At 43.6% G+C, this 18140-nt stretch overlaps 2 protein-coding genes across 2 annotated transcripts; one reads left to right on the top strand and one right to left on the bottom strand.

Moving 5' to 3' along the window:
* Positions 1–228: 228 nt before the first annotated feature.
* dtwd1 (DTW domain containing 1) lies at positions 229–4480 on the top strand. Its single transcript, XM_053429661.1, has 5 exons — positions 229–353; positions 2099–2402; positions 2587–2724; positions 3693–3972; positions 4099–4480. Exons 2-5 carry the CDS (start codon positions 2145–2147, stop codon positions 4326–4328), a joined length of 906 nt encoding a protein of 301 aa, XP_053285636.1. The 5' UTR covers positions 229–353; positions 2099–2144; the 3' UTR covers positions 4329–4480.
* Positions 4481–4601: 121 nt separating this feature from the next.
* Positions 4602–18122, bottom strand: LOC128447165 (NAD(P) transhydrogenase, mitochondrial). The gene is made up of 21 exons (XM_053429684.1): positions 17723–18122; positions 16750–16979; positions 16473–16672; positions 16299–16386; positions 16134–16222; positions 15603–15790; positions 15054–15187; positions 14779–14970; positions 14075–14225; positions 12889–13050; positions 12688–12798; positions 12442–12587; positions 11824–12019; positions 10601–10834; positions 9953–10113; positions 9250–9429; positions 9001–9160; positions 6799–6880; positions 5554–5672; positions 5081–5196; positions 4602–4964 (listed from the first exon to the last, which is right to left on the bottom strand). The coding sequence occupies exons 1-21, from the start codon at positions 17850–17852 to the stop codon at positions 4818–4820; spliced, it is 3216 nt and encodes a 1071-aa protein (XP_053285659.1). The 5' UTR covers positions 17853–18122; the 3' UTR covers positions 4602–4817.
* Positions 18123–18140: the final 18 nt, after the last annotated feature.

Consider the following 18140-nt stretch of genomic DNA (forward strand, 5'->3'; position numbering starts at 1 on the left):
GAATGAGTTATACTCTGCTTTTAACAATAAAACTAAATCTAAATGATTTAACTAATAATAATGTAATGATAATCAAATTAACCTCATTGAACTAATAATAACAATAATACAAGATACAGTGATACAATGTTATAGAGACTTAATTCATGAAACAAACAAAAACAAAACTAAGTGTTTTTTATCTCATTGTTTACCTTTTCTCCTCTGGAGCTCTACTTCCGGCGTAGAAGAAGACGCTCACGTCCCTGAACGTAAACACCGGTAGACACGTGTGTAACAGGAGTAGCATCGAGCTAGCGGACGTCAACCTGCCTCCAGCTCATCCGCACCACGCTGACGTCTCGTGTCCTTTGGTATTCACCGTTTTCTTACTCCAGCCATCAGGGTTTTCTGTGTGTTAGCATTTAGCCGAAGCGACAGTGGCTGTGGTGCTGTCAGACATGCTAACAGGAGCTAGCTTCACCAGCACGAAATGCTTATGTTGACTGTGCTGTCACGTTAGCTCCACTGTGAAGTGTTTATTTACAGCGACATTTACAAATACGTGGTTATAACGCAACTTCGCCACATTGTGTGTAGTCGCTTGTGTTTCGCTAATACTTATGTAGTGTTGTTGCTTTAGCTGATGCTCGGTATTCGTTGTAGTTTTCCCATTGTCAGTTTATTAGGGTACAGTCTAAAACAACAGTCCTACAGTATATCCCACTTTATGAAGGTTATAGTGTTGATGTTGATGAACAGTATAAATGCATAGAGAAAGTGTTCCTCCTGTTGTTAACAACAGCATCAACACAACCTGCAGCCTCCAAATAGAAGCAACACGTCTTATATACACAAGATAAAGTGTAATCTTCATGGAGGTGAGATCTGTTGTGTTGGACTTCAAATCTAAGACATTCTTTTTTTGTGAAAGCATAATCAATATAACATACAACATTCAGAGAGCTGTTATCAATAAAAAGTGTTAAAATGAATTGATCAGCCATTAAGGAGTCTGATAGGTGTCTGTACCTAATAAACTGAGAAAGCTGCCACATTGTTTAAGTTATAAACTCTCAGTTTATTATATCAATAATGACTATTAGTGATGCAAAGTTATATGCCTGCCTGTTTAGGCAGGCATATAACTTTTAATGTTCCTGTCCGCTGAAGCTGTTGTTCTGCTGCTGCTCTGCTTTGTGCATTTTACAAATTTTAATTAACTGTATTGTTGACTGTTGTACGGCGACCTTGAGTATCCTGAAAGGCGCCTTATAAATAAAATGTATTATTATTATTATTATTAATTTGTTTACAAAAGTAGGATCCACAATCCAAGGAGATGGCTTCATAATGCTTAGAAGTGTAAACTGGCAGAAAATGGAAAATACTTAAGAAAGTACAAGTACCACAATTTGCACTTGGATACAGTACTTGTGTATTTTGATAAATGGTGCTCACAGATTTAACAAAGGAATTGCTGAATATGATCAGATTATATAATTAATTACTGTTGAAAAAAGCTGAAAGAGACTCAGTGGTCATTTCACTCTACGGTCAGAAAGTTGTGAACTAATAAATGTTATGCTCTGCAAACATGGAAAAATAAAACTTCAGGAAAATCCAAGCAAAATATTCAAAACTAGATCAGCTAACAGGTCAGAAAAATGGAAACGGGACAAATAAAATACCAAGAAGTTATGACAATAACAAAATACAAATGTCTACATACCTACCTATGCGTACATAATGTATAAAAACTCACATGCACAGATAGTAGCCGGTAGATAGTAGTTAAAATAGAATCAGAAAGTAGAAATGTTTTCCTAACGTTTTTGCCTTTGTAACCATGAAAAGATATTGCGTGAAATATATCATATTTTTTCTTTCAAAATTCCAGACACCATCCAGTGACATCACTGTCTTAGTATTATATTAAAATACCAAATTCTTTCCAACTCAATCCATCTACTTAAAAAATAACTTTTCATTAACAACCTTCAGCTTGTTTAATGGCTTTTCCACATTATTGCGCGCCTCTCCTTTACAGTTATGTAAATGTTGGATTATTTCTGTTGGCTAATATGTGATTGTCGCCCTTGTTCTGCTCCTAACGTAGGTCCCACGTTCTGAAGGACCAGTCTGTCAAAATCCAAAGAGCAAGTATGAGCGGCCTGGATCCGGACCAGCATCTCCAGCTCGGTTGCCTTGACAAAACAACAGTCTCCAGCGATTCATCAGACGCTCGTGAGCCGGCCAAGCCGCCTCTCCACGGTCTAAAATTGGCTTCACATGCAGTGCTGGAGAAAGCGCAGCAGAGGGGCAGATTGAAGTGCTCTAAATGTGGCGGATCAAGGATGTTTTTCTGCTACACATGCTGCTCGTTACTGGGTGTCAGCCTGCAAGAAATCCCCTCACTCAAGGTCAGTCAGAGGTCAGGACTCACTTGATTGTTCTTTTCGGAAGAGGCCCTCAGCTCTGATGTGATGGTAGCATCTTAATATAGTGGAAAAAGTTGAGTCATTTCTTTTGTGTGCGATCTATGGACTAATGTACATGTTGTGGTTGAAATTGAACTGTCCTCTCTGTATCGTGTGTTGTGCTCAGCTTCCAGTGAAGATCGACATCATCAAACATCCAAATGAGACAGATGGCAAGAGCACCGCGATCCACGCCAAGATCCTCGCACAGAGCGACGTCACCATATACACGTACCCCTGCATACCTGAGTACCATAAGGACAAGGTTAGTTATAGAGGAAGACCGGTGTGGATATTTGGGGGCTAAAAAGTTACAGATTCCACTGTCTATATTTATATATGAATACATGTAGGGGAAACAAATAACTGAGGCTGAACAGTTTATCCAAAAGGTCAAAGTCGTTTACATTTTTCCAAACGTCACTCGTCTATCTGCTCAATGAAAAAAATTTAATAAATTCAATATATTATCTCACAAAGTATGAAAAGTAGCATTTCCTCCTATTTAAGAAGCTCATAGAAGTAAATGTCTGGTACTTTTTGTCTGGAAATCAAAAGTTTAACTGATAATCAAAATAGATCTCAAATACTTTTATGTTTCAGCTGTTGTTCCATGTTTTCACTTAGTGGAAAACCACTTTCGTCATTGCATGTTATTTAATTTTTCATCTTTATTTTATTCTTATTGCAAGCAGATGCTTCTGGATCTTGTTTTGGTTCTGTTACTGTTCACTAAATCCTCTTCATCTGATTCTGACGTAGATGCGTGTTATTGTTCACGATCACCTGTATTTGTTGTGGAACCACATGTATCCACTGATCCGCACTGTATACAACTTCATAACGTGGAATTTATAATATATTCAAAAGATTAAATCAGTTGCTGTATTTTCATATTTGATGCTTGACGATTTAAATTTCATGGCATTAGTCGTATTCAGCATCATAAAATGCAGGATTACAGTGGCTTTAGTGCACATGCTATTTAATCTGTTTATTGACTTTGACAGTTTCAGATTTCTCTTTGTGCCTCCTCCTCTTTTTTACTGAGGTCAATCTTCTGTTTTTAGTTTTCAACTGTTTGAATTTTCTCCTCTTCGGTGCTTCCTAATCCCGAACACGTACAAATCGCCAACTGTAGAATCAACACATCTTAAAAACACATTGTTTTAAACTCTGCTCTTGTTGTGTGTGTTCCAATGTGAATCTGTGTTTTCACTCTGCTCTCTGGAGGTGGTGCTGGTGTTCCCGGGTCCAGGGGCTGTCTCGGTCCAAGACATGATGCAGTGTTTGCATGACAGGTCTGACAGCAGGTCACATGACCCCGGTGAGCCCTGCATCAAGAGGCTGAAAAGTGAGGAAGTTCAAGGTGCCACACACGGTGGGGAGAGCGAGGGGACCCCCGACGAGGCAGAGGGCTCCGAGTCCAGGGTGTTTCCCCTGCAGAGGGTGGTCTTCATTGACAGCACATGGAACCAGACCAACAAGATCAGCACAGATGAGAGACTGCAAGGTAATTTCATTTATGCAGCTTTTCAAAGGGCCTCGACTGCTGGTGATTATAAAGGTCAAACTTACTTTATACACAATACTTGTTTGGCATGATCTCATCCCCGCGTTGTCTCGTGTTCTCTTCCAGATTTGCTCCAGGTCGAGCTCAGGGCGAGGAAAACGTGTTTCTGGCGCCATCAGAAGGGCAAACCAGACACCTACCTGTCTACCATCGAGGCTATTTATTATTTCCTCACAGACTTCCACGAGCACTGCCTCGCTCGGGAGTATAAAGGAGAATATGACAACCTTCTGTTCTTCTACTCCTACTTGCACTCAGTCGTCAACAAAGCCAAGGTTTCTGCTGGAAAGTGCTGACGAAAAACTGGAATCCGCTACAGGTCGTCCATCAGGAGGAGACTCGCATGCGAGCTCCAGCCTGTGTGCCTGAGAGATCTTTCATTTTGTAAAGGAAACTGAGGCACCATTTGTTTAACTATATGCAATAAAGCGTTTTTTGTTTACAGTTACGTAACGTGAATGATTTGGGCTGGAAACACGTGGAATTACAATGAATTAATAGAAGCTACAGTTCATAGGATTTCCCACATACATATACACATATATAATAATGCACAGGACAAAATGGACTTAGATATGTTTAAATATTTTATTTACAAATCAGCAGTTTTCATATCCCTTAGTTTCAACAAAAAAAAATCAATTCTTCTGCAGTTACAGTTTCTTTAGTTGCAGACCCAGTAAATCTATACTCTGAAAAATCTATTGCTCCTGAAATCCTGTAGTATCTGTTAACCTGCCGCTGTGTTAGAGAACTGCTGTACATGATATTATAGAGGGCGCTAACTAGTAGAAGGCCTCTCTGATCTTGGCTTGCAGGCTGTCACAGGTCTTCTTGGCATCTCCCAGCAACATGGATGTGTTGGGCTTGTAGAAAATGGGGTTATCCACTGCGGCGTAGCCCACGCCCAACGTGCGCTTCATCACAACCACCTGGAGGGAAATCAGGACGAGACGTGTACGTGTTTACCTTCTGCACCACAACAACAAGACACGAGAGGATGTACTGTTAGAAATATCTCTGCGTCATTCAGGAGAGACGAACGAACCTGTTTGGACTTCCACACCTCCAGGACGGGCATGCCAGCGATGATAGAGTTGGGATCTTCCTGTGCTGCAGAGTTCACTGTGTCGTTGGCTCCGATGACCAGTGTCAGGTCGGTTTCTGTGGGCCGCGGAAAAACGTACACACATGTTTACATAGAACAGATGAATGCGCAGACCGCAAAAAGCCAAATTGTCCTCGCTAATGTTACTGGGTTCTCCGGCACCACACTTATCTCCCTTTGTCATAAACAGAACCATATGTGTCAGACTGCATGCCTGGTTGCTAAGAAAACAAGGCTGTTGCCCAGATAACAGGGCACGTCTAAATACCGGGACCCAACTCAAGGCTGCTGCAAGTGGAGATGAAAGGGAGGGGATGCAATTATTAGATATAATTGTTTGTAGTAATATCCGACGCCTCCCTGCCAAAGTGAAAAGCTTGTAGCAGTAAATATTTTTTAAATAACAAGTTTACCAGGGAAATCTTCATTGATCTCATCCATCTCCAGGACCACATCATAGGGAACACCGGCCTCGGCCAGGAGGACGTTCAGCTGGCCGGGCATGCGGCCGGCCACTGGGTGGATCCCAAACCTGTCGGAGACGGACACAAAATATGGCTTTTCATCAATATTTTAATTTAAAACACACAACTCCTGGATCCAGATGCACAAAACATAAAAATACACCTGTCTCTTTCTAAAATAAACTGATTTACTTCAGGAAAGAAGACGTTGAAGCGTTCATTAAGTTGGAATCAGTCAAGTGAAAACTACTGGATAGATAACCACGAAAATTGGTAGAAAGAAATATGGTGTGGATCTGGATCAAAGGGCAAATGAAGGATTTCTTTTTTCACATTCTTTAACATTCTTAGAATAATTCATAGATCTTGAAGAAAAACAAAATCAAACATGTTTAGGAGACTGAAATTTATGAGCGTTTGCAATTTGGTGCTGAGCCAAATACAAATCTGATATCTAGTGAATTAAAATAAGGTTTCATGAGGGGACCAGGTGGTGCCTTCAAGGGCAACTGCATGAATTTGGAATTTGTGCTCCTCAGTTTATCTATTTATATATTTTTTCTGTTCTGAGGAGCTCTGTTAGTTTTGACATAGTTCAGAATTCACAGCTAAAACTTTCTATGATGTCGTTTATATTAGGCCTTGGTGTGTGTTCTCTGAGTGGCATCATGGTTTTACTGTGTATTATATGATTATTATTACTGATAATTAATGTTTTCACATGATTCCTGTTGGAGTTAATCTGTTATCAACTACTTTATATACTGTTGAATAGTTGGAGTTATATTTTGTCCATCATCACATCACATTCAATATGAAAACTACTTAATACAGTTGTTATGTAAAGAAGTGAAGTAAAACATTTCTACTGATAAGTCGTGGAACAGAATCATAAAATAGCAACAAATTACAATACTCATGGATTTTACATTAACCTTTAATGCAATAGTAAACCTATATATACTTCTGTCTTTTTATACTGTCTTTGAAATGTACTTTGCCATTTTCCACTCGCCTAAGAAAAGACAAGAGACAAAATAATTCCCACTAACAACCTGATAGATGTGTTATTTTAGAAACCTTCTAATTTAAATTCTAAAAATAGAGATCAGTGACTGTGGCCTCTGGGTTTGACCCCAGCTGATAAACAGAGCAGTTATCTCATCTGTTCAGGACACGAGAGCAGAGACTCACCTGACACTCTTCCCCTGCTCCTTCAGCATTTTCACCATGTCTGCGATCGGGTACTGAGCCTTGGCTGCACACAGACCCCAGCCTGGACAGAAAGTACACAAACAGTTACACAAACACACAAGTTGCATTCTTTATCTTAGGATACAAAACACTTTATTTTACAAGTGTCTAGAGATTCTGTAAGCACTCCTTTTTGTATGTTGTTGTTTTTTATCCCATTATCCAATTTCATATTGTGGATTTTGTGTTCTCGTTCTCAGTCTTTAACACGGTATTGTTCTTTCTTCAGTGGAAGCACAGCGATCCAGTTTGTTCTAAAAAAAAACAACATCCCACTTCTTCCTCCACCATGTATTGTCTCTTTTGTCCTCCTCATTCACCACAAGTCTCCTCTCTTTATTAAATCACAGTGGTCCATTGATCCGAGAAGCATTTCTCAGACGGAAACTTTTGCATGTGTGGTGTGTCCATGTGGGTTCCCCTGCGTGCAAAGAGCTCCTTCCCCTGAGCCTGCGTGACCCCTGTGTAACCCGGGTGCTCAGGTACCTTGCAGAGTTCAGCGTTGCCCCTAATGGAGCGTGTTTGGAAGCCAGTCGACCGTTACCCTGCATCTTCTAATTCCCCAGACAACCGGAGCCTTCTGTTTCCTCACTGCCGTGCTTTGCTGAAGTCGTGAGTCTGGACTCAATAGCTCCTAGGACTTTTCACTGTTTCTCTAATCAGAGCAGCATGTGGGACCACACAGCTGTCCCCTGAGTTGGGTCGGAGCCATTCGCAAAACAACAGCAAGTTATTCCAGAGTGGTTCCTGTTGCTCAGGCCACTCAACAAGTAACTCAGACGAGCCTCATACATCAACGTGTGGTCATCACCTCACACTCAGGAGTCAATCCCTTCAGCCCCTGACTCTCTGCTAACAAACATGCACTGACTCTCACTGTAATCACTGCATTTGTGTCTCCACCGGGTGGCTGTGGGATCATTTGTGGACAAACTGCTCCCTCTTGTGGCCACCGCGCCTGGGGATTCCAGCTTTAATTAATTCAAGTCCAAGTTTCTGACCGCTTCCAAACGGTTTGCAAAAACTTGCAGCTTCTCCAGAGCTCCGGCTCAAACCCCGTGGATCTGCAGCTTGGCAGCGCAGTCGGGCCTGTTCGTCGGCTGAGGTTAATCAGAAGGGAGAGCGTGTTGACGGTATCGATCCTGACATGTTGAGCAGCTGCAGCTGGAGAGCAGAGGACGATCCAGCTCGTCCAGTGATGAGAAGAGCTGATATTAAAAAACATTTCTACTCCTGTCTCTTCAAAAGGCTCCAGATGCTTCCAGGAGCGTCTCGACTTCCTGCTGCGGAAGAAGCTTGTTCTAATAATAAAGTTTGAATGCACGGTTTCAAATAACCACCAAATTCTCCAATGGAATTTCTTTTTGGAAGGTTAATATTTGTTGGGTATTTACCAGATTCAAATTTCTCCTTCAGTGTACAGAGGTTCAAAGTTGTGTTTCTCACACTGAGGTATTTCAATTTATGCTGTTGATGAAGTCAACTGTTGAACCAGGTCAACACAGAATGAGTAGTTTCTAAGTAGAGCCTGACTGGTTTTGAGTAAAGTATCAGCTGATATACAAATAAAATGTCATTATCAAAGCCTTAAGATGATATTTAACAGTTTAACAATAAAGTATTGTTAATATTATAAATATATGGAACTTGTATTTAGAAAATAAACATATTTTTGTTTTATGTAACATAGTCACAAACATAAATGCACAAATATTCTGCATCGTCCGTTCTGCAAATTTAAAACTTTATTTCTGAAAACATAAACCAAGATATGTCTGTCTCTGCTGATGTTATTGCTCAACCAATAACAGTCAGACTCCAGTTTAAAGCCGTTTCTCTCATGCACTGATTTGTAATTGGCTCTATTTAAAGGGATATTCCACAAATTTAACACATTAAAGTCTGTTTACTGGTATAGGAAGTAAACATGTATGCACATTTAGTTCTATAAATCATTTTGTGTCTCCACAGGGACAAAACAAATGTTAAATTAAACTTCTGTCCTTTTGTTCACAGTCTCATCAGATTCCAGAATTAGATAAAATGAGGTTGAACCTTGTCGGACAGCTGAGCTCAAATGTTCATTTGGTTCGCAAAAGATGAACCCCCCACTGTGTTCATGATGCCTTGTGTTGCGTGTACCTGGTGTGATGATGATGCTGTTGGCCTCTCTGATTATGTCAATGGTCTGGTCCACGTTGACCTCAGTGTGAGTGCCGACGATCTCCATGGGTTTACCGCCGGCTGTGGACGTGGTGCCGTACCCGCCCAGGATCACATTGGGCAGGGAGCGGTTCATAGCCTCGGGGGGGAAGAGGAGAGGAACTCAGACTGAGGGGAAATGGGCTGAGTGGGTCGTGCACATGTGGACAGATGGGTCGGTCTACTCACCACACACATGATGTAGGAGAGGATGGCACCGGACGAGCCAATCAGAGCTCCGACGATCGTCATCAGGTTGTTGTCCAGGAGGAAACCTTCAGCGCACAGAGCCCAGCCGGAGTAGCTGTTCAGCACGGTGATGACCACGGGCATGTCGGCCCCCCCGATGGCTGCTGTCAGAGTCACACCCTGTTGGAAGTGACGAGAGGTTGCGGGGTTGAAAACACAAGAAGTTGGCAGAAGAATTCAAGTTAAACTTTTATTTAAACAAACTTTATTTCCTGAGTGAGATAAAACGAGATTTAAGAGAGCTCTACAGCAACAACAGAGTCTTAAAGTGTATCACATCTGATATGATAAAGTTTGTAAAATGTCTATAAATGCAGAGGAATCGCAAAAAGGTTGGCAAAGCAGGCAATTTCCAATTTCCAATTTCCCCCCCCAAGAATGATTGAATATGGTTTGGTTATGGTTTGGTTCAACGTAGGGGCCCCAAAGTCCCTAGAGACACTCCTGTCTACATGGGTAAAGGAAGTTGATGAAAAAGTATTGATTTATCCTCTTACTTAATACATTTATGTAAAACAGTGATTGACATTAGAGCATCAAAGACATGATTTGTTTGTTTGTTTCCAACAATAAATTGATGAATCATGTTGCAAATCTTTTCTTTCTGCCAACTTCTCATTTCCTCGTCTTCGTGAGAACTCACCATGACGGTGGAAAGCCCCGACACTCCCATCAGGCAGCCCATGCCTGTGCCGTAGCTGGTGCTGAGCATGAACGGCACGATGCCTCCGATGGACGCCGCCATCAGGCCGGCGTTCAACATGTGACGTCCTGGCAGCATCAGGGGGGCGGAGCTCAGCATGCCTGCAAGGAAAAAACTATTTCAACAAACATATTCACAAAAATAAAGAGCCACTGTATAATGTGACATGTGTGTTTTAACCCGGACACTTCTCTGTGGAGGCCTCTGAGATTCTGACCAATCCACAAATCAAACAGCAGCCCCCCCCCCCCCCCCCCAACCAACCCACAACCAAGCAGCCACTGCTCTGCCCATGAGCAAATTACCAGAAAGCTTCACATGTGTTCCTCTTGATCTTTTACTTTGTGATATAAATTGCTGACTCATGAGTCCAGGTCTGGATTTACCAGAGGATCTTGGGCTTTAACCAGATGAAAGAGAGAATCAGTGCCAGAGGACGCACGGCTCAGTGTGTTTAGACAGATATTAGTGAGCTCTGATCAGATTGGAAAAGGAAAGAGTCTTCTGACTTTCAAATTTGGGAAACGCACACTATACATTTACATACCGTCCTGCAGATGCTACAAACATTAAGATGCAGCCCAGTACCTTGGAGCTTGCCGTAGGCCACCAGTGAGCCACTGAAGGTGACGCCTCCGATGTAGGTGCCCAGGTACGCCACGGTTTTCACCATGCCAGCGGCCGGGTGAGTATCCAGGTGGGGGAACTCGATCATGTACTCGGCGACGCAGGTGAGGACGGCCGCCAGCCCCACGAGGCTGTGGAAGGCCGCCACCAGCTGCGGCAGGTCGGAGATTTCAATACGCTTGGCGATGGTCAGACCTGCAGTCGAGATGAAGAGAGGAAAGTAACAGCTACAATGTTTTGGCAAATCAAACCGCAGACACTAAACTTCTCATGCACACTGGCTGTTAAAGTAAAGAAGTTAAACAACACCGTGAAGTAAGAAGCTAAAACAGAGCAAATGATGAAAAAGGCAAACACCTGTTTCCAGTTACCGAGCCTGGTCTTCAAAGACGATCTGATTAAACACGAGTTAAGTACTAAAGTGTGTTTTCTTGAAAACACAGGGTCACTAATTTAACACGAGTTAACCCCCCCCCCCCCGCTCTGCATGTGTGCTGATGATAACATCATTTATCATCCCGCTTGCTTAAATCACTGTTAACATTTTTGGACATTCAGACATGATGACGACAACAACTCGTCTCTGAGTCTGGACAGGATGATTGATGCTCTGTAATGAATTAGCAAAAAGAAAAAACAAGAATACTCCATTTCAGGAGTTGGAGTTGCATGCAAAGCTCAGTCAACTGTTGGATCGAAAGGAGCAAAACGCCAGAGCTTTATTCATTTGATTTCTTTTTAAATGGAGACTGGCAACCGTGAGAAACCTTGTTAGTGCGCAGTGGTGGAGGAAGTACTCAAGTAAAAGTAAAAGTAGCACACTGACCTTTCTACTTGAGTATTATGAAGGATAACACTAGCCCAGTGTAGCCTATTCTCTAATGTGATGGTCGACTGCATCACACTTTATATAATCGATGGCAAAGTCTCATCACAAGCGATGCTGCTGGTCGCAATTTTCTTTCCGCACTTGTTTTCTGTTATATGTAAACATGTGATCCAGTAGAATGTACAGATATTTGCTGATATGTGTTGTGGAGTAAACCCCAACACATATGAAAATAAATCTACTTTAAGTTAAGATAGAAGGATAATGTTCTTAAGTCGAGTCTATCAACTGACACGAGCACAGAGTATCGTGTGCATCTCAACTGCAGAACCTCCACAGGCAGGAAGTTACCAACCAAGGGTTCCTCCAGCGGCCATGGCCAGAGACATCTGAGACAGCAGCTCTGGGGACGGCTGGAGGGCGCCGAGCGTGGCGGCGATGCCCCCGGCCACTCCCATCATGCCCAGGGTGTTGCCCAGGCGGCTGGTGCGCTGGGTGGAGAGGCCGGCCAGCGCCCCGACACAACACATGCCTGAGCCCAGGTACATCATCTGAAGGGAAACAAAGATCAGGTTGAAATGAATCGTTGTCATCTTTAGAATCCCGATGGTCATTTTTCAATATGTTTAATATATTGATTTTCTTAATACCTATCAATAAAAACTGATATCTTATAGAGAACCAATCAAGTTAATACGTTATAATAACCAATGTATAGACAAGCATTTCTTTTTTATAGCTTTTCACTTTTAAATGATACTTTTATAGTTGTATTGGTTTCTTTTATCTGTTGTGTGTTATTGCATTGATGAGTATGATCTGGTTTTTCTATGATTTGCTAACTTTATTTTGTGAAGCACCTCGTATCTCTGGTTTTGAATTACACAATAGAAATAAAAAGACAATATTATTCATGAAATTATTTTCCCACTGGTATCAAATGTAAGAGGAGTGATGCTGTGTGCACTGTCACCTGCTCGATGCTGTATCCAGCTGCCACTGAAGCTCCATATCCACCGATAAATGCCCCTCCAGGCAGCAGGTACAGGTAGTTGTACTCAGGAGGATCCGTGGGACGCTTGAACATGTCCAACATCTTCTGGGTGATCAGAAAACCACCTGCACACACACACAGACACAGACACACACTATTAAAGGGGTTGAATGGAAAGAGGATGAATCTTGTTTTCTATTGTTAGACTTCTGTTGAATATCAGACCGGCAATGTTGATGGAAGAAACAAAGGCGGCAGCCAGAGCCAGACTCTCGGGAAATGAGGAGGGGGTGAGACCTCCGCCCATCAGCACCAGACCACCTACTGCCGTCAGACCTGACACACAGAGAACATCCAGAAAATCATTAAACATCGTATCACAGAAACATGTAATGTGTCCAGGACCACTTCACGTTGGCTCCTGACCTGAGATGGCGTTGGTGACAGACATGAGGGGGGAGTGCAGAGCGGGGGTCACACCCCACACAGTGTGGTATCCCACAATCCCCGCCAAGCCGAAGGTCGTGACCATCTGGGTGAAAGCTGCGTTGGGGGCTATGATGCCCAGAGCCAGGCAGGTGGAGAGACCTACAGAGAGATGGAGAAGAGCAGATTTGTTGTTGTCGCCCCTTTGATACGTGTGTGTCGTTCTTCACCTCGCCCACAGAGGATAAATCTTCACCCCTGTTTGTTTTTGTTTGTTTGTGAGCAAGATTACATGTAAACAACTGTTTGGATTCCCACAGAAAAGTTGTGGAAGGATCTGTTATGGTTCAAGGAGGAGGTCATTACATTTTGGTGCAGATCCAGAATTTTTCTTTCACTTTTGTCAGACATTAAATTATTCGATCTTGAAGAAAATGAATGGAACTGATATGAGTTTGTCAAATTTGGTACAGCTGGATTGAACACCAGGGGACTTCGGTGCAGGCTGGAGCTCTACAGAGTGACTCTCTGTGCAGTGCAGTCTCAAATGTGTTCCTCTCCTATTTGCCATCAATTTAATAGTAAAACCACAAACAATTATTATTTTATAACAGTGACGCAAGTGTTTTCTGAAACTTCACAGATCAGAGAGTTATGTTCCAACTGCGTCTAAGTTCAAAAGTCCCATTAAGATCTCAGCAGCGAAGATTGATTTTAGCAAAACGGCCAAACACATTTTTTATTATCAGTCTAATATCAATCACTTGCTCAATAAAAATAAATCTGAAAATAAAAGAAAGAATTTACAATGATGACATTTCTAGGCCAGAGGAGTTGGAGATTCAAAACCAAGTATTCTCAGTTCATGATAATGAATCAGCTCTATTTGGAACTCCTTTATATTGCATAACTAAAATATGACACAGAATAAGAAGAAATTATAAGTAAAAATAAGGGCTTGAGAAATTTAAGCCAAGCAAAACTAAAGAGACATTATTCCTAAAAATGTTTGGGGTTGGTTTATTTGAATGTACATTTTATTATTCTTCAGTATAAAAACTTATTTTGCAGAGAAATGAAAAAAAAAAAGAATCCTTACAAATCCCTCATAAAAATAACTTTGTAGTGAGTGAAACGTCTGGAAGTGTGAGTGTTCTTATGATTGATCTGCGTGTTCGTGTCTGACCTGCAGTGTAGACGCCAGCCGAGGTCATGGTGCGGCTGAAGGGGGAAATCGTTGCCGCTTTCTCAGCCTTCAACTCGATGACAGATTTGTGTTTTACTGGTGCTGGGGGGGCTGTTTTGGGCAGCGGGGATGGGAACATGTTCTTGCCGTCCTGGATAATCCAGAAAACACACACACACACACACACACACACACACACACACGATCAGCTCAGTGTGAGAACACAGTCGACGTCCGCGGAGTTTCGCGTGCGAGACACACATCAACACTGGACTGGAGTCCTGCGCTGTGGGTGATCTCTCCTGGACGGTGGGAGCTCTCACACGGACGGCACAGGAGATTACACTGAACAAACAGCAATCACGAAACCGGTTAGTGGAAGGTTTCCAAAGATAAATTCTCTTTTAAAGAGGCCTGAATAATGCTTAGTTTGACGAGGGGTAAACCGATATGTCCTGTTGACGCTGCGTGATTTCTCTGCCATAAACAACGTGTCAAAGTCAAAGATTCAAGTATATTTTGAAACGTTTATAACATTCTTGCTGGAATCCAACTTGAGCTATTCCCAGCCGGGATCTGGTTTTCAGTACTGATTTGGCGCCGGATCACAGCATGACAGGATCCGATAACTCATGCTGAGAGGGAGGGCCGCCAGCGGGGACGGAGGCTGCCAGCAGACGGCTACAGCGAATTAAAAAACCCACCTTCATAACGAGAGTCCCGCGGATGACGTGGTCAATGGTTCCATAGTCAAACTGGTCTGTGGGCTCATAGTGGAAGTACTCCTTGTCGGGGCTGATGGCCTTCAGCAGCTTCAGGACGTTGTTGGAGTACAGGGCGCTGGCCTGCGAGGCCATGCGACTGGGCAGGTCTGTGTAGCCGATGTGTGTCACTCCCTGCTCATCAAAACAGAAGGAGAACCATTAGTGGATTACAGGTGAAAAACACAGAACGCCAGAGTTTCTTTTTGCTTCCTCACCTTGTGGACATACAGCTCACCAGGCTTAATGGTCTCGATGTTGCCCCCGGCCTCCGCAGCCAGGTCCACCACCACGGAGCCGTCCTTCATGGACTCGACAAACTCCCTCTTGATCAGGATGGGGGCTCGTTTCCCTGCGTGAGAGGTGAGGGGAAGAAAAAGAGATGGATGAGATGGATCAGATAACCTCTCATCTATTTCTAGCCACAAATGGGAAATGGGAAAAAACAAGCTTTATCAAGTTGTTACGGCTGAAATGCTCGATTTCCTGCTCACAATCAATAGATTTGAGCCAACATCAGTAGTAAAGTTCCAGCATTTATCATTCATCTGTTTGTCAGTTAGCAAAGATCAAAAACCACTCAAATGAATTCCAGTAAATCTCCTGGAGGGGAAGAGAGTGAACCAAGGAAGAACCCGTTCAACTTTGGTGCAGATCCAGGATTTTTCTCACTTTCTTTAACTTGGCGAGATAATACAAAAATAAATAAATAAATTCCGTCGAGGCGAATAAATAAAAGAGAAGGAGGAAGAACCGGTGCGACTGACCTGGAATCAGTGCAGTGGTGATGACGATGTCCACCTCTTTACACTGCTTAGCGAAAAGAGCCATCTCAGCATCGATGAACTCTTTGGACATTTCTTTGGCGTAACCTCCGACCCCGTCGCCGGACTCTTTGATGTTGACCTCTAAAGGCTCCACCCCGAAAGACTTGAACTGCTCCAGGGCTGCCGGCCTGACACGGAGGACAGGCTCAGGTCAAAATCATCCTCATCATCATCATCATCATCATCATCATCATAATCCTCATCCTCATCATCATCCTAACAATCCTCATCCTCATCATCATCATCCTCATCATCATCCTTATCCTCATCATCATCATCATCATCATCCTCATCATCATCCTTATCCTCATCATCATCATCCTCATCATCATCCTTATCCTCATCATCATCATCATCATCATCCTCATCATCATCCTTATCCTCATCATCATCATCATCATCATCATCATCAACATCATCATCACAGCCATCATTGTAAGTCTAGTTTCTTTTATCCCCCGCCTCTTGTACCTGGTATCAAACCCTCTCACTATGGCTCCCATCGACTTGGCTGCACCTGCTGCAGCTAAACCAGCCACTCCACCTCCGATAACCAGGACCTGTGCAGCAGAAACATTCATGTATATTATTGGGGGAGAAAAATTAAATCACTCATTTTAACTTCTCGGTCGTTACCTTAGCCGGGGGCACTTTTCCTGCAGCTGTGATCTGACCAGTAAAGAATCGGCCAAAGTTGTTGGCAGCCAGAATCACAGCTTTGTACCTGGGAAGCAAAAAGAAACGACTCATGTTTTCTGTGTCTACACAATCATGGACAGCTCCAACACTGTGGATCTACGTGCTCGTTACCCGGCGATGTTTGCCATGGAGCTGAGTGCGTCGTAGCCCTGTGCGATGGTGACTCTGGGCACCTGGTCCATGGCCAGCACGTTGCTCTGTCTCTCCGACAGCCTCGCCATCAGCTCGGAGTTCTGCGCCGGATAGATGAAGCTCACCAAGGTGCTGTTGGGCTTCAGGAGGTCCACCTCGCTCAGGGAGGGGGCTCGGACCTGCAGCAGGAAATGGACGTTAAAAATCAAGAGTGGAAATTCAGTCAGAATCCAGACTCATCCAGATTTGTACCGACCTTGAGGACCAGGTCTGAGCTCAAGGCTCCGTTGACGTCAGTGATGGTGGCTCCAGCCTCCAGGTAATGTTGGTCGGAGAACTTGGATTCCTCTCCAGCTCCACTCTCCACCTGCACGTTGAAGCCCTGCTTGACCAACGCCTGCACGCCGGCGGGCGACAACGCCACGCGCCGCTCGTTCTGTAAGGTCTCCTTCGGGACGCCCACCACCACGTCCTTGTAGAGCACACCTGCACACACACAGAGCCGCTGGAGTCCTCGGTACATAAAGAGCCCAGGAGCTCATTTGAAAAGCAAAAACAACCTGTTGATGCAAACGTGATTTTATTTTTTTAAAAGGGAAAATATTTGTGTCTTTACATTTGTGTGCAGCAACTGAGTATGTGTGTGGAGCTGATGTTGTGTGGCTGCGTGTCAGGTTACACATTTCTCTCCATACATGGCAGGATGACCTCCCCAATGTGGTGACATTATTAGCAGGTGATTGGCCCTGAGCCAGCACACACACACACACACAGCGCAGCGCGGCCTACACGTCCACACAGACACACTTTAAAATCAGAACTGTACAACTTGCAAAACATTCACATACACTCAAAGGCAGAGTAACCGGCAAACAACACAGACTCCATAAACAAATGTCTGTGAGCAGAATCGGCCAGGCTGCAGTGAAAGTTCTCTATGTCACCTTTAACTGACCTCTCACATGTTCTCACATGTTCGCAGCACAAAGTTACCACATGGCCCGCACCACTGTTCCCTATTTTGGGAACATCTTTGGTAGCGTGCTGCAAACAAGTTCACGATCGGAGGAGTTTTCCACTCTTCAGGCCAGAAGGAGCGTGTCCTTGAGTGAACTGTTAACTTTCCCATTCCTCGACTCACACGCCGAGGAGGCACAGACCAAAGAACGCACACAGACACAACTTGTCCTCTGTGAGAAAAACAGCATGCAAGTCTGTACATTTCTTACCTCTGGAGGCATTTTGGTCCCATAACACCGGGAAAGTCCTGAATTGCCTCCTTCCAGGAAGTTTGTGACGGGCCCCCCGCTTCAGGAAAGTGGCAGAAGAGCTGGAGATGCAGCGCAGGAGGGTCGACATGGCCACAAGCGTCCGTCTGGCTCCTTAACACGAACACGAACAAGCAGATGCAGGTGATAAATTAACTCTACTTCTTCATCTGCTGTCCAATAACAAAGAACATTATAATCCCCCCCCTCGCTGAGCAGGTCCTGAGCCCCAGAGTCACACACTCAGCCTGTCTGCACTGCGAGGCCTAGAGAAGGCAGAGTGACATTTCAGCTGTACAGGACACGACACACACACACACACACAGGCAGGGCCCAGGGTTGATTACAGACTCCGGGCTTGTTCGCGAGATCTGGATCT

Source organism: Pleuronectes platessa, chromosome 1 (genome assembly GCF_947347685.1).
Source record: "Pleuronectes platessa chromosome 1, fPlePla1.1, whole genome shotgun sequence".
Classification (NCBI taxonomy): Eukaryota; Metazoa; Chordata; class Actinopteri; order Pleuronectiformes; family Pleuronectidae; genus Pleuronectes; species Pleuronectes platessa.

Coding starts and splice junctions, on each gene's coding strand:
- dtwd1 (XM_053429661.1), top strand. CDS start 2,145: ATGAGCGGCCTGGATCCGGACCAGCATCTCCAGCTCGGTTGCCTTGAC. Junction 2,403..2,586: donor AAGAAATCCCCTCACTCAAG/GTCAGTCAGAGG, acceptor TGTTGTGCTCAG/CTTCCAGTGAAGATCGACAT. Junction 3,973..4,098: donor CACAGATGAGAGACTGCAAG/GTAATTTCATTT, acceptor GTTCTCTTCCAG/ATTTGCTCCAGGTCGAGCTC.
- LOC128447165 (XM_053429684.1), bottom strand. CDS start 17,852: ATGTCGACCCTCCTGCGCTGCATCTCCAGCTCTTCTGCCACTTTCCTG. Junction 14,971..15,053: donor GTGAGCTGTATGTCCACAAG/GTGAGGAAGCAA, acceptor TTTGATGAGCAG/GGAGTGACACACATCGGCTA. Junction 13,051..14,074: donor GGCTGGCGTCTACACTGCAG/GTCAGACACGAA, acceptor ATCTCTCTGTAG/GTCTCTCCACCTGCCTGGCT.